This window comes from Hemitrygon akajei, chromosome 9 (assembly GCF_048418815.1).
Source record: "Hemitrygon akajei chromosome 9, sHemAka1.3, whole genome shotgun sequence".
NCBI lineage: Eukaryota > Metazoa > Chordata > Chondrichthyes > Myliobatiformes > Dasyatidae > Hemitrygon > Hemitrygon akajei.
This window is the reverse complement of record NC_133132.1, coordinates 101,550,104-101,565,080: the sequence shown is the minus strand read 5'-3', so window position 1 is coordinate 101,565,080 and position 14,977 is coordinate 101,550,104. Positions and strand designations below refer to the sequence as shown.

Here is a 14,977-nt window from a genome sequence, read left to right as displayed (position 1 = left end):
CATTTCTGCCATACATTTCCCTGGTAACATCTGTTCCTGATTTATACTTCCAAGCTCCTGCCTGATAGCCTCATATTTTCCCTTACTCCAATTAAATGCTTTCCTAACTTGTCTGTTCCTATCCCTCTCCAATGCTATGGTAAAGGAGATAGAATTGTGATCACTATCTCCAAAATGCTCTCGCAATGAGAGACCTGACACTTGACCAGGTTTATTTTGCAATACCAGATCAAGTACAGCCTCTCCTGTTGTAGGCTTATCTACATATTGTGTCAGGAAACCTTCCTGAACACACCTAACAAACTCTACCCTATCTAAACCCCTTGCTCTTGGGAGATGCATAATCAATATTGGGGAAATTAAAATCTCCCATCACGACAACCCTGTTATTATTGCACCATTCCAGAATCTGTCTCCCTATCTGCTCCTTGATGTCTTAACTGGGTGGTCTATAAAAAGCACCCAGTAAATTTATTGACCCCTTTCCTGTTTCTAACTTCCATCCACAGAGACTCAGTAGACAATCCCTCCATGACTTGCTCCTTTTCTGCAGCCATGACACTATCTCTGATCAGGAATGCCACATCCCAACCTCTTCTGCCTTGCTCCCTGTCCTTTCTGAAACATATAAAGCCTGGCACTCTTAAGTAGCTATTCCTGCCCCTGCAGCATCCAAGTCTCTGTAATGGCCACATCATAGCTCCAAGTACCTATCCATGCTCTAAGCTCATCCGCTTTGTTCATGATACTCTGTGCGTTAAAATAGACACATCTCAAATCATCGGTCTGAGCGCATCCCTTTTCTATCACCTGCTTATCCCCCCTCTCACACTGTCTTAAAGCTTTCTCAATTTGTGAGCCATCCACTCCTTCCCTCCATCTTTTCAGTTTGGTTTCCACCCCCCCCAGCAATTCCATTTTAAACTCCCAATAGCCTTAGCAAACCTCCCTGCCAGGATATTGGTCGTCCTCAGATTCAAGTGCAACCCGTCCTTTTTGTACAAGTCACGCCTGCCCCAAAGAGATCCCAATGATCCAGAAATCTGAATCCCTGTGCCCTGCTCCAATCCCTCAGCCATGCATTTTTCCTCCACCCCACTCTATTCCTACACTCACTGTCGCATGGCACAGACAGTAATCCCGAAATTACTGCCTTTGAAGTCCTGCTTCTCAGCTTCCTTCCTAACTCCCTGTAGTCTGTTTTCAGGACCTCCTCCCTTTTCCTACGTGATCAGAAACATCCCGGACCCTGGCACCTGGGAGGTAAACTACCATCCGTGTTTCTTTCCTGTGTCCACAGAATCACCTATCTGACCCCCTAACTATAGAGTCCCCTATCACTGCTGCCATCCTCTTCCTTTCCCTCTCCCTTCTGAGCCACAGGGCCAGATTCTGTGCCAGAGGCACGGCCACTGTTGCTTCCCCCAGTTCATCCCCCTCCCCCAACTGTACTCAAACAGGAGTTCTTATTGTTAAAGGGGACAGCCATATGGGTACACTCTTGTATCTGACTCCTGCCCTTCCCTTTCCTGACTGTTACCCACTTATCTGTCTCCCGAGGCCCCGGTGTGATTTCTTGCTTATAGCTCCTATCTATCACCTCCTCACTCTCCCTGACCAGACAAAGGGCATCGAGCTGCATCTCTAGTTCCCTGACGTTGTCCCTAAGGAGCTGCAGCTCGGTGGAGGATATGAAGTGCCTCCACTGAGATTGGATGCCTAGAGGGATATAGATTTTTTTTTATTCTCACCAAAAAAATTGTTTCCTTTGACTCAGAGTTACCCTCATAAGGCATCAGGCCCCGATTTTGTACCCAGCAGGTACTGAAAACTTGTGCCAGCCAACTGGCGGAAGTATTAAAAAACATTTTCAACCCCTCAGTGCTGCAGTCAGAAGTTTGATCTGCTTCAAAAGAGTATCAATCATACCGGTACCCAAGCAGAGCACAGGGTGAGCTGCCTCAACAAATATCACCCAGTAGCAGTCACGTCTAGTATAATAAAGTGCTTTGAGAGGTTGGTAATGGCCAGAATTAACTCCTGCCTGAGCAAGAACCTAGACCCGCAGCAGTTTGCCTACCCTCGCAAGTCTACAGAGGATGCAATCTTACTGGCTCTCCACTCTGCCTTGCACCACCTTGGACAATAGTAATACCTACATCAGGCTGCTGTTTATTGATTATAGCTTGGTGTACAACACCACATTCCTCTCAGTACTAATCAACAAGCTTCAAACCCTGGGCCTTTGTACCTCCATCTTTGATTTTTGATTTCCTCATCAGGGGACCACAGTTCAGTATGAATCTTTAATAACATCTCCTCACTGGCAATCAACACAGACGCTCCTTAAGGATGTGAGCTTAGCCCACTGCTCAACTCTCTTACACTTGTGACCGTGCGGCTAGGTACAGCTCAAATGCCATCTGTAAATTCACACATGACACCACTGTTGTTGGTAGAATCTCTGATAGTAATAAGGAAGCTTACAGGAATGAAATATATCATCTAATCGAGTGGTAATGCAGCAACAACCTTGCACTCGACATCAGCAAGACCAGGAAATTGATTGTGGACATCAGGAAGGAGAAGTCAAGGGAATACACACCAGTCTTCATTGAGAGGTCAGCAGTGGAAAGGGTGAGCAGTTTCAAGTTCCTGGGTGTCAGCATCTCAGAGGATCTATCCTGGGCCCAACATACTGATGCAGTCATGTTGCAGGCATGTCAGTGGTTATACTTCATTAGGTGTTAGAGGAGATGTCAACATTGATGGTAGCAAATTTCTACAGATGTACTGTGGAGGCCATTCTGATTGGTTGCATCACAACTTAACAAGAAGGGACTAATGTACAAGATAGAGCCTTCAGTGACTTGTAAACTAAGCCAGCTCCCCTCCTACCATCGAGGACATCTTCCAAAGGTGGTGCCTCAAGGTGGCGCATTAAACCATTACGAACCCTCACCATTTGGAACCTGCCCTCTTCTCATTACTTACCATCACAGAGGTGGTACAGGGGCCTGAAGACCTGCACTCAATGTTTTGGGAACAGCTTCTCACCCTCTACTATCTGATTTCTGAATGATCCATGAACACCGCACTCCCTTCATCAACATATGTATTTATTTTTGTTGTAACTTTGTTATGCCTGTACTGTACGGCTGCCAGAAAAAAACAAATTTCACAACATATCTCAGTGATAATAAACCTGATTCAGATTATGCTAAATTTTTCCGATCTACAATGTGCCTGAGTGAGACTCATTAACTGTATATGGTTGGTTATGTGATACTGCTTTCTTGAGTGTGTCTGAGATGATCTCTGCATGCATGAATGTATCCATGTGCAGATATGATTATGCAGTGTGTATATGTGGACAGATGGCTGTGTTAGATTATGTATAAATGTATGTGTCTGTATGAGACTGTGGTTGCACTCTGGCTTTGTGGCTTTGTCAGACTGAATGTGCTTCCTTAAGTTTATGTGTAAGTCTTTGCATAAATGTCTGATGCAACTAGCTGTGTGAAACTCCATCTTTGTGTATACATTTATGGGTAGGAGGTTTTTACATCAGTCTTGCTGACACAGCAGTACATGGAACGTTCCACTCACTATAAATAAATACAGATTAAACAGGATTGATTGAAACTTTTAAATTCTACATCCTGCCAGCAGGATCTGTGAAATTGATGACTTTACATTTGTCTCATGTAATGTGATTCCTCTTAAACTCCCAAGTGAAGTAAAAATGCTGCCATCTGTTCTCATTAGCAGCTTGTTTAAGATGAGTTTGCTCTGAATACCAACCATGTTTAAAAGTTTTATATAACGAAAGCAGTATTCCATTGCTGAATTGTCTGCTCACAATTATTTGCAATGGTTTTATTCAATAATCTCAGTATCGCCCTCTAGCCACCACTTTGAGCGAGTTTAGCAATAAATTATAACTACTTTAATAATATGGCATTCTATAAGAGGTAGTAAAAATTTAGTATTTCTGCTTTTAAAGAGGAAGAAAACTAAATCTATACTTATTTTTAAATTACTTACTTAAACTTAAGAATTCTGTGCCTAACCCTATCTGAAATAATTAATCTAACAGAACATCTAATAATGTTAAAGCACTAAATGAAAACTGCATGAAGAAAATTAGAGTATTAATTGAAGCAACACACACAAAATGCTGGAGGAACTCAGTAGGCCAGGCAGCATCTATGGAAAAGAGTACAGTCAATGTTTCGGGCTGAAACCCTTCAGCAGGACTGGAGATTAATTGGAGCTGCTACATTATACAAACCCAAGTGGCTTGCTGATGTTAGTCAAGATGGGAATTAAGTTATATATCTCTCCTTCCACCCATCTGCCCTGTTCAGATTCTACCCAAGGAATATTACTTGTCAGTTAGCATCATTGGCTGCCATGCCCAACACAGTATCATCCAGAAGGTTGAACCCCTTGGGTATCATCTCGTCCTCTATTATTTATAAATGTAAACAGAAGCGCAAATACTGACCTTCTTTCTAGGCAGTACCTCAGGGTTGAGGCTGACTTGATTCAAATCCAGTCTATCACATCAGATGATCTTCATGTCCATTGTTGATATTTTTGTACATGTTTAAAGTCTTTAGAAATATACAGTAAAATTTCAATTTCTGGATGATTGTATTTGAGATTACGTTATTAGCATTGAGTGGGGTCACTACCCAAATCAGTGCTTTCAGAAGACAGTAATGCACTTTGTAGCCCTTTCATTTTCATATTCCATCTGAGTAGCCTCCAACCTGACTGCGTGAACATCGATTTCTCTAACTTCTGGTAATTTCCTCCCCCTCCCCACTTCTCTCTTTTTTCACTAATCTATTCAGACTCCCCTCTTACCCCTTCTCCTCACCGGCTCATCACCTCCCTCTAGTTCCCCTCCTTCCATTTCTTCCACGATCTATAATCATCTCCTATCACATTTCTTTTTTCAGCCCTTTATCTCTTCCACCTATCACCTCCAAGTTTCTCACTTAATTCATCCATCTCCCTCACCTGGTTTCAATTATTATCTGCCAGCTTGTACTCCTTTCCCTATTCCCATCTTCATATTTTGGCTTCTGCCCCTTCCTTTCCAGTCCCTATGAAAGATCTTGGCTTGAAATGTGAACTGTTTATTCCTTTCCATAGATGCTGCCTGGTCTGCCGAGTCCCTCCAGCATTTTGTGTGTGTTGCTCTGGATTTCCAGCATCTACAGAACTTGTTGTATTTGGTATAATAGTACTCCCTTTGCATACTTCCTGCTACTGCTCCCCCTCCTTCCACAGAAGCTTTCCTGGACAATTCACATCTAACACCTGGGAAACCGCATTTCATTCAGAGTCCCCAGTTACACTGGGAAAAAGTCTTTGCTATATTTTAAGATGTATAAGCTACCATAGGCCAAATTTCTATTCTTATCTTTCATGCCATCCCTGTGATTACAACTAAATTATGAACCTGGTACTGATGGTCTAGGATTGCTTGCATATCCCATATTTAGTCTCTAAGGGACTATTTTTTTCACTTTCTATCTTTCTCGAAGGTAGGTATGAACAAATGATAGTTTGTGAAGTATTTTAAAGTAACTTATCTCCCTTGATGCTTTCATCTAGGGGAAATACTGCAAACACCATTACTGGGAAAGTGAATCAGCTGGAGACAATTCTCATTCAACTTCAGGATGACCTTCGGAAGGTACCAACTCTTAACTATTTGTTCCTTTCATCCACTTCACCTTTTAAATTATTTATGAGTTGTAATAAAAATAAAGCTTCTTGCCTTTAGAAACCCACTCTTCCTTTACAACCTCCCTCCATAATTTTATCCCTCCATCCCATGCCAAATCCTCTCCTGTCTCCATCATTCATTTCATTCTATTTTCTACCATTCTTCTTGCCCTCTTATAATCTTTCTCCAAAGATCCACACACCACTGGGCCTTAGCTGAGTATCTTCCCTTTCACACCCATCTTTCCCTACATTCTCCCAGTCTTATTCCTTTCTCCAGACATGTACCATTGCTACACAACTACACGATAGATATGAAGCACTCATGTAATGGGCATAGGATATATGAGACATTGTACCTTCCCCATCATTCAACAATGGGTGATGAGATCTTTGGTCTCAACATCACCTGATTATCATACCTTTGGTTATCCTGCAAGCAAAACATCTACCTCTCTGTTTTCAAAGACTAAATACCTACAGCTCTCTGAGACAAAAAAAAATCCAGATTCATATGACACAGAAAAGACATTCCTCCTCAGTTCATCTGTAAGTGACCAACTCTTTATCTTGAAACTATGTCACCTTGCTTTTAAGACCATAAGACATAGGAGCAAACTTAGGCCATTTGGCCCATTGAGTCTGCTCTGTTATTCCATCATGGCTGATTTATTATTCCTCTCAATCCCATTTTCCTGCCTTCTCCTCATAACCTTTGATGTTCTTACTAATCAAGAAACTTTCAACTTCCACTTCAAATATATCCAATAACTTGGCCTCCATGGTTGTCTGTGGCAATGAACTCCCCAGATTCACCACTGTCTGGCTAAAGAAAATATTCCTCATCTCTGTACTCTTTACAGCTTTCTGAGATTAAAATAATTCCTGATTCACATGCCTCAAAAAAGAAATTGCTCCTCAGTTCAGCTATGAGACAGCACCTACTTATCCTGAAACTATGCCCCCTTGTTTATGCAGCATTTCCCCTTTCGAGCCCTTATGTTTCATTCATTCACCTTTCACTCATCCAAATAAGGCTGTAGACCCATTCAACTCAATGCTTTCTCATAAGATATCCTCCTCAGCTCACAAATCAAACTAATATACCTTTGCTACTTCACCCCCATGCCTCCTTTAATGAAGCCAGAATTGTTCACAAAACTCATCTCACCTCACCAAAGCTACAGTTGTAAAATACCTCTACAAAATCTCATCTGGAGTGTTGCACATAATATTTGATGGAATAACATTTCCCAGAACTACGAAAATATTGCACAATTATAGGATGTCACTTTGCTATGTGAATACTTCGATTTTTTTTCTGAAGGAAATGTAAAAATCTGTTCACATTCCTGTTAATTAACCAAGCTGGGTGACCAACTTAATTAAGTGAAGCCTCATCATTTCAATTAGAAAGGTGTAGTCATGAATCACAGCACTTGAAACTACAAACTGCAAAAAAAGCACACTGTGCAAGATCTCATTTTCCAAGTCTCACAGCATGCAGTGGGATGTAACTTGTGCTTATCCTGTAATAATTGTCTGGTCAGGAAAAGGAAGACAAAGCGATGCTTCAGGCTGAGGTTCACCACCTGCGACATGACAACCTACGCCTTCAAGAGGAGTCCCAAACCGCAGCTGCACAGTTACGAAAATTTACAGAATGGTTCTTCAACACCATCGACAAGAAGTCCTGATGTACTGACAATGCGAACCATGATCAAAAAGCCCTAGCCGAAAGATTCATTAACTCCTAGAATGTTATACTAATCTGTTCAGAAATAAGTATAGGTGTTGTAGGTATTATTTGTCTGGTTCTGTTCACTCAAATACACCACTGACAAAACTCCAGTTAAACTTAGCGGTTGAACTAGCTAAGGGCTTCACAGCCTCATGTATTGTAAAATAGAAACTTGAGACGGTAACTTCAATGTAAAAGGTGCTCTATTTTTTGTAATTAGTTTCTTTCCATTGTTGCAGTGTTATAGCAATAAGACTTTAGTGATACCCCGCAGGGCTTTGTTTGGAATTTAGCACTAGTCTGATCAAGCAGGTTTAGCTATATTTACTATAGGGGAATGTTCATTTGCTGGAATAAACATTGGTGCCTGAAACAAGCAGTGTTCTGATGTTTAAAACTACCCTTGCCTTTTGAATGGCTCACTTAAATCTACAACTTCACTGATTTTTGTACAGTTCACTTAAAGGCTGTAGGATCAATGGTACACCATTCTATAAGGAGTGAGTGTACACAGTGAGTCGGCAAGCCACTTGTACAATGCCAAATTTGTTTATCTTTGTACAGAAGCTCTAAAATGAAAAGTGTCTTGTATTTAACAATTATTTAAAATTATTTAACTTTAAATTGTTAACTTTAAGTTTGGTTTATCTGCACTATGGAAAAAAACAGTTTGCTGTAAATGGTGTTGTCTGTAGCTTGTGAGTACAAAGACAGTCATGGTTTGTAGTAAATCAAACACTTGGATGCTGCTAGTATATAATATTACATGGTTTGTACGCTTTGAGAAATGTGTTCTTTTTAAACGACTTCATTTGAAATGTGACATACAGTTGCTTTTTTAATAAATGTAGGACAAAGTTGCTCTTTTTTTTATCTTTTAGTTCTTTTTGCATTTTAAGCAATAAGCTCACTTACTTAAGCCCATCACCCCTACTGGGGCATAGGCTGCCAACAGTTCCTTCTTCTTCCAAGGATACGGTCATTGGAGCTACTGTGGTATCACTGGATGGGGTTGTAAGCCCCATACCCAGCCTTCCCCCTTTTGCAGCCGGCCTTGGAACTGCCCATGGCAGAGTAATTTTGAGCAATGTGCTATGACATTAAATTTAGTCTCAGCTTTTTCTAAAGTTACTTACTCCTCCAGATACAGTGCTCCACATGGATGCACACAGAACATGAGGTTCCAATGAATTGCATTAATTCAGGTGCAATTAGAACATTGTGTCCAGTTGTGCGTGATGCACTCTAGAATGGATCCTTTACAATAGATATAACCAAAGTTCTTCAGTCCCGTAACCATTCTTATGATTGGATACAATGGAATTGTTCTTAGAGCAGAGTTTGGGAGTTGATTTGATGGTATTCAAAATAAGACCATAAGACTTAGAGGCAGAAATAGGCCATTTTGGCCCATCAAGTCTGCTCTGCCATTTCATCATGGCTGATTTATTATCCCTTTCAACACCATTCTCTTGCCTTCTCCCCATAACCTTTGATGTTTTTACTAATCAAGAACCTATCAACCTACTTCAAATATACCCAATAATAGCCTCCTTTGGCAATGAATTCCACAGATTCACCACCCTCTGGCTAAAGAAATTCCTCATCTTTGCTCTGAAGCATGGGTCCCAACTTGGGGTCCACAGACCCCTTGCTTCATGGCATTAAAAATTTGGGAACCCCTGTTCTAAAGTGACCTATTTTAGAATGTCTAATCATGATTTTTCTTGGCAAATTAAATAAAGGGAACATTTCCATTGGTGGAATAAATGAGATTACTAGAAGGGGAATAGCAAAATAGGCAAAGGCATTACAAAGACTGAGTTTTTCAATTCAGCAAATATAATCTGAGTTTCACTGCCTGAAGGAACTTCAATGATGGGATTCACAAAGGAATTGAGCACTGGACAGTGAACAGGATTAACTAGATTTTCACTGTAAAATAAAATTGCCTTTGAGGGCTACATCTATGTAGTATCACTCACCAGATGGTCAGAAGTGAGATTCATTCACAACCCTTGCAACTCATCTTTCTTCCCTGACTCAATGATCCTTCTGAAATGTCTTCCATATTTAAAGATTTTGCCGTAGTCACTTCTTGCTGCACCTGTTTTATGAAGAGAGGAAAAAACTTAACATTTCAGGTCAGTGATCAGAATTCTTGCTGATGAAAGATCGTCAAACTGAAACATTAACTGTGCTTTCCCTTCACAGATGCTGCCTGAGCTGCTAAGTAAGCACAATGTTCTCTTTTTTATTTAAAGCCTATGGGAAGGCCTGTGGTTCATTGGGATTTAGGACTGACTAAATGGCAAAAAGGATGAGGCAGTGGAAATAAGAAGGAAGGGTTTAGACGAGGTGCAGGCAGCTACAGGCAAACATTAATAACATCTTGTTCATCAAATATTTTCCAACTTGCAAATTATAAACAGATTGAGGTGCAATACATTTGTTCCTTGGAGTAGCTTATATCAACAGTATTACAGGGTACCATCTATCATTTCCCTCTACCTCAAGACCTCTGATTGGTTGTCTATCATACCAATGATAATAGTTAGATTTGTGCCGCTCTTCTGTGATTATGTGAACTGCACTGAAAAAAAACCTGTGTGGGAGAGTTTTTAAAGTGAAAAAACAGATGCACTGGAGCAGTTTCTCTCTCGTCTTTGGAAGTTCAGGCCCAGTGGTACAAGTAGTAGTCACAAACAGGGGTCTTCCTTGGTGGCAGTGGATGACCATGACTTCTTCTATGCATTGTCATGCCCTTTGACAATAGACAATAGGTGCAGGAGTAGGCCATTCGGCCCTTCTAGCCAGCACCGCCATTCACTGTGATCATGGCTGATCATACACAATCAGCACCCTGTTCCTGCCCTCTCCCCTATCCCTTGACCCCGCTATCTATAAGAGCTCTATCTAACTCTCTCTTGAAAGCATCCAGAGACTTGGCCTCCACTGCCTTCCGGGGCAGAGCATTCCACAAATCCACCACTCTCTGGGTGAAAAAGTTTTTCCGCATCTCTGTTCTAAATGGCCTACCCCTTAGTCTTAAACTGTGGCCTCTAGTTCTGGACTCACCCATCAGCGGGAACATGCTTCCTGCCTCCAGCGTGTCCAATCCATTAATAATCTTATATGTTTCAATCAGATCGCCTCTCATCGTTCTAAATTCCAGTGTATACAAGCCCAGTTGCTTCAATCTTTCAACATATGACAGTCCTGCCATTCCAGGAATTAACCTTGTGAACCTACGCTGCACTCCCTCAATAGCAAGAATGTCCTTCCTCAAATTTGGAGACCAAAACTGGACACCACACCAGGTGGGGTCTCACCAGGGCCCTGTACAGCTGCAGAAGAACCTCTTTACTCCTATACTCAATTCCTCTTGTTATGAAGGCCAACATGCCATTAGCTTTCTTCACCGCCTGCTGTACCTGCATGCTTGCTTTCATTGACTGATGTACAAGAACACCTAGATCTCGTTGTACTTCCCCTTTTCCTAACTTGATTCTATTTAGATAGTAATCTGCCTTCCTGTTCTTGCCGCCAAAGTGGATAACCTCACATTTATCCACATTAAACTGCATCTGCCATACATTCACCCACTCACCTAGCCTATCCAAGTCACCCTGCATTCTCATAACATCCTCCTGACATTTCACACTGCCACCCAGCTTTGTGTCATCAGCAAATTTGCTAATGTTACTTTTAATCCCTTCATCTAAATCATTAATGTATATTGTACATTCCCCAGGACCTTGAGGGAAGTTTGTGTAGAGATAGCAGGAGCTCTGACGGAGATCTTTCAGATGTCATTAGAAACGGGGATTGTGCCGGAGGATTGGCGTATTGCTCATGTGGTTCCATTGTTTAAAAAGGGTTCTAGAAGTAAGCCTGGCAATTATAGACCTGTCAGTTTGACATCAGTGGTGGGTAAATTAATGGAAAGTATTCTTAGAGATAGTATTTATAATTATCTGGATAGACAGGATCTGATTAGGAGTAGCCAGCATGGATTTGTGCGTGGAAGGTCATGTTTGACAAACCTTATTGAATTTTTTGATGTAGTTACGAGGAATGTTGACGAGGGTAAGGCAGTGGATGTAGTCTATATGGACTTCAGCAAGGCCTTTGACAAAGTTCCACATGGAAGGTTAGTTAAGAAGGTTCAGTCGTTAGGTATTAATGCTGGAGTAATAAAATGGATTCAACAGTGGCTAGATGGGAGATGCCAGAGAGTAGTGGTGGATAATTGTTTATCGGGATGGAGGCCGGTGACTAGCGGGGTGCCTCAGGGATCTGTTTTGGGCCCAATGTTGTTTGTAATATACATAAATGATCTGGATGATGGGGTGGTAAATTGGATTAGTAAGTATGCTGATGATACTAAGGTAGGAGGTGTTGTGGATAATGAGGTGGGTTTTCAAAGCTTGCAGGGAGATTTATGCCGGTTAGAAGAATGGGCTGAACGTTGGCAGATGGAGTTTAATGCTGAGAAGTGTGAGGTTCTACATTTTGGCAGGAATAATCCAAATAGAACATACAGGGTAAATGGTAGGGCATTGAGGAATGCAGTGGAACAGAGAGATCTAGGAATAACAGTGCATAGTTCCCTGAAGGTGGAGTCTCATGTAGATAGGGTGGTGAAGAAGGCTTTTGGAACGCTGGCCTTTATAAATCAGAGCATTGAGTACAGAAGTTGGGATGTAATGTTAAAATTGTACAAGGCATTGGTAAGGCCAAATTTGGAATATTGTGTACAGTTCTGGTCACCGAATTATAGGAAAGATATCAATAAATTAGAGAGAGTGCAGAGACGATTTACTAGGATGTTACCTGGGTTTCAGCACTTAAGTTACAGAGAAAGGTTGAACAAGTTAGGTCTCTATTCATTGGAGCGTAGAAGGTTGAGGGGGGATTTGATCGAGGTATTTAAAATGTTGAGAGGGATAGATAGAGTTGACGTGAATAGGCTGTTTCCATTGAGAGTAGGGGAGATTCAAACGAGAGGACATGATTTGAGAGTTAGGGGGCAAAAGTTTAAGGGAAACACGAGGGGGTATTTCTTTACTCAGAGAGTGATAGCTGTGTGGAATGAGCTTCCTGTAGAAGTAGTAGAGGCCAGTTCAGTTGTGTCATTTAAGGTAAAATTGGATAGGTATATGGATAGGAAAGGAGTGGAGGGTTATGGGCTGAGTGCGGGTAGGTGGGACTAGGTGAGATTAAGAGTTCGGCGCGGACTAGGAGGGCCGGAATGGCCTGTTTCCGTGCTGTGATTGTTATATGGTTATATGGTTATATGGTAAACAGCTGTGGTCCCAGCACCGAACCTTGCGGTACCCCACTGGTCACAGCCTGCCATTCCGAAAGGGACCCGTTAATCGCTACTCTTTGTTTCCTGTCAGCCAGCCAATTTTCAATCCATGTCAGTACTCTGCCCCCAATACCATGTGCCCTAATTTTGCCCTCTAATGTCCTATGTGGGACTTTATCAAAGGCTTTCTGAAAGTCCAGGTACACTACATCCACTGGCTCTCCCATGTCCATTTCCATAGTTACATCCTCAAAGAATTCCAGAAGATTAGTCAAGCATGATTTCCCCTTCATAAATCCATGCTGACTTGGACTGATCCTACTACTGCTATCCAAATGTGTCGTAATTTCCTCTTTTATAATTGACTCCAGCATCTTTCCCACTACTGACGTCAAGCTAACCAGTCGATAATTCCCTGTTTTCTCTCTCCCTTTCTTGAAAAGTGGAATAACATTAACCACCCTCCAATCAGCAGGAACTCTTCCTGAATCTATAGGACATTGGAAAATGATTACCAATGTGTCCACGATTTCTAGAGCCACCTCTTTAAGTACCCTGGGATGCAGACCATCAGGTCCTGGGAACTTATCAGCCTTCAGACTCAACAGTTTATCCAACACCGTTTCTTGCCTAATATAAATTTCCTTCAGATCATCCATTACCCTAGTTCATTTGGCCACTATTACATCTGGGAGATTGTTTGTGTCTTCCCTAGTGAAGACAGATCTAAAGTACCTGTTCAACTCATCTGCCATTTCCTTGTTCCACATAATATATTCACCCGTTTCTGTCTTCAATGGCTCAATTTTGGTCTTAACTATTTTTTTGCTATTCACATACCTAAAGAAGCTTTTACTATCCTCCTTTATATTCTTGGCTAGTTTACCTTCGTACCTCATTTTTTCTCGGCGTATTGCCTTTTGCTCTCCATGAAGCCTTGTAGAATCACCTTCCTGGACATAGGATCTCACTGTTGATGTCATCCACACAGTCCACTGGAGCTGACTTCACATGCTAAGACAGCAGGGCACAAGGCCTGCTGGCTACCTTCACCTGGTTTAGTCCACTTGGTTGAAGCAGTGTACTAGTGTGTGACCACTTTCACATGCAAACAGCTACAGTACTGTACACAAGTTTTAGGCACATATATATAGCTAGGGAGTCTAAGACTTTTGTATTGTAGTATTGCAAAAAAAAAACAAATTTCATGACATATGTAAGTGATGATAAAATTGATTCTGATATAGGTCTGTAATGTGGACTGACAATGCAAGAGGGCAGGGAAAGGGGAATCATGGTTGGGAAGAAGGGAGGGAGCAAGAAGCACCAGGGAGACATAGTGTAATGTCAATAAACCAATTATTTGTCATCAAGTTACCTTGCCTGGTGTCTCAGGGCTGGGTGTGTCTGCCCCTGGCATTCCTTCTCTGCTACATGTCCCACACCTCTCCTGTGGTTCCCCACACTTACCAAGCCCAACATTCTTTGCTCCCACCAGATTTACAGGCAGGGTATTAGATTATGCAGGTTTTTTGCCGCTTGATCGAAGTTACATTGACTTGGCCAATGATGTCACCACGTCGAGTGGAAATGTAATCTCGTCAATCCAAAGCTGGAGCAATTCCTAATTTAACACAAGTACAGTCTGAAGAATGGTAAAAATTAGCTTCACTTGTCACATGTAGGTACATTGAAACACAGCTTAACGCATCATTTGCATCAATGGCCAACACAGACCAAGGATGTGCTGGGGGTAGCCCATATGTGTCACCACACTTCTGGCACCAATATAGCATACCCACAACTTACTAACCCAAACCTGTACATCTTTGGAATGTGGGAGGAAACCGGAGCATCCGGAGGAAGCCCACACATTCACGGGGAGGATGTACAAACTCCTTGCAGGCAGCAGTAGAATTGAACCCAGGTCAATTAAAAATTTCAAGGTTTGACATTTAGTAAAATATATAAGGAAGCCATTAGGCTTCCTCAGCGTATGCTGATCAATAAGGTTAAAGCAGGTCAATACTCATTCACATTTGTACCTTACACAGCCAGTCCTGTGAATATACATTCAATGCCAATTTTATTGGGTACACCTGTACAACTGCTCGATAATCTAAGTATCCAATCAGCCAATCATATGGCAGAAACTCGATGCAGGAGAAAAGCACGTG

General features: G+C 41.7%; 1 protein-coding gene and 1 long non-coding RNA gene across 4 annotated transcripts in view; one reads left to right on the top strand and one right to left on the bottom strand.

Annotated features, from left to right (window-relative positions):
- sipa1l2 (signal induced proliferation associated 1 like 2) overlaps positions 1 to 8,346 on the top strand; it is a 511,308-nt gene extending 502,962 nt beyond the window's left edge. For all 3 annotated transcript variants that reach the window (XM_073056679.1, XM_073056680.1, XM_073056678.1), the window contains 2 exons: positions 5,632 to 5,713; positions 7,296 to 8,346. In XM_073056679.1, coding sequence (XP_072912780.1) covers positions 5,632 to 5,713; positions 7,296 to 7,442 — 229 coding nt within the window. In that variant the 3' untranslated portion in view covers positions 7,443 to 8,346. The remainder of the gene's footprint in view (positions 1 to 5,631; positions 5,714 to 7,295) is intronic.
- Positions 1 to 14,977, bottom strand: part of LOC140733399 (uncharacterized) — a 53,015-nt gene that overhangs the window by 9,126 nt on the left and 28,912 nt on the right. The window contains exons 3-4 of the long non-coding RNA XR_012100277.1: positions 14,271 to 14,424; positions 9,472 to 9,593 (exon numbers count right to left, since the gene is read on the bottom strand). This is a non-coding gene — a long non-coding RNA (uncharacterized lncRNA). The remainder of the gene's footprint in view (positions 1 to 9,471; positions 9,594 to 14,270; positions 14,425 to 14,977) is intronic.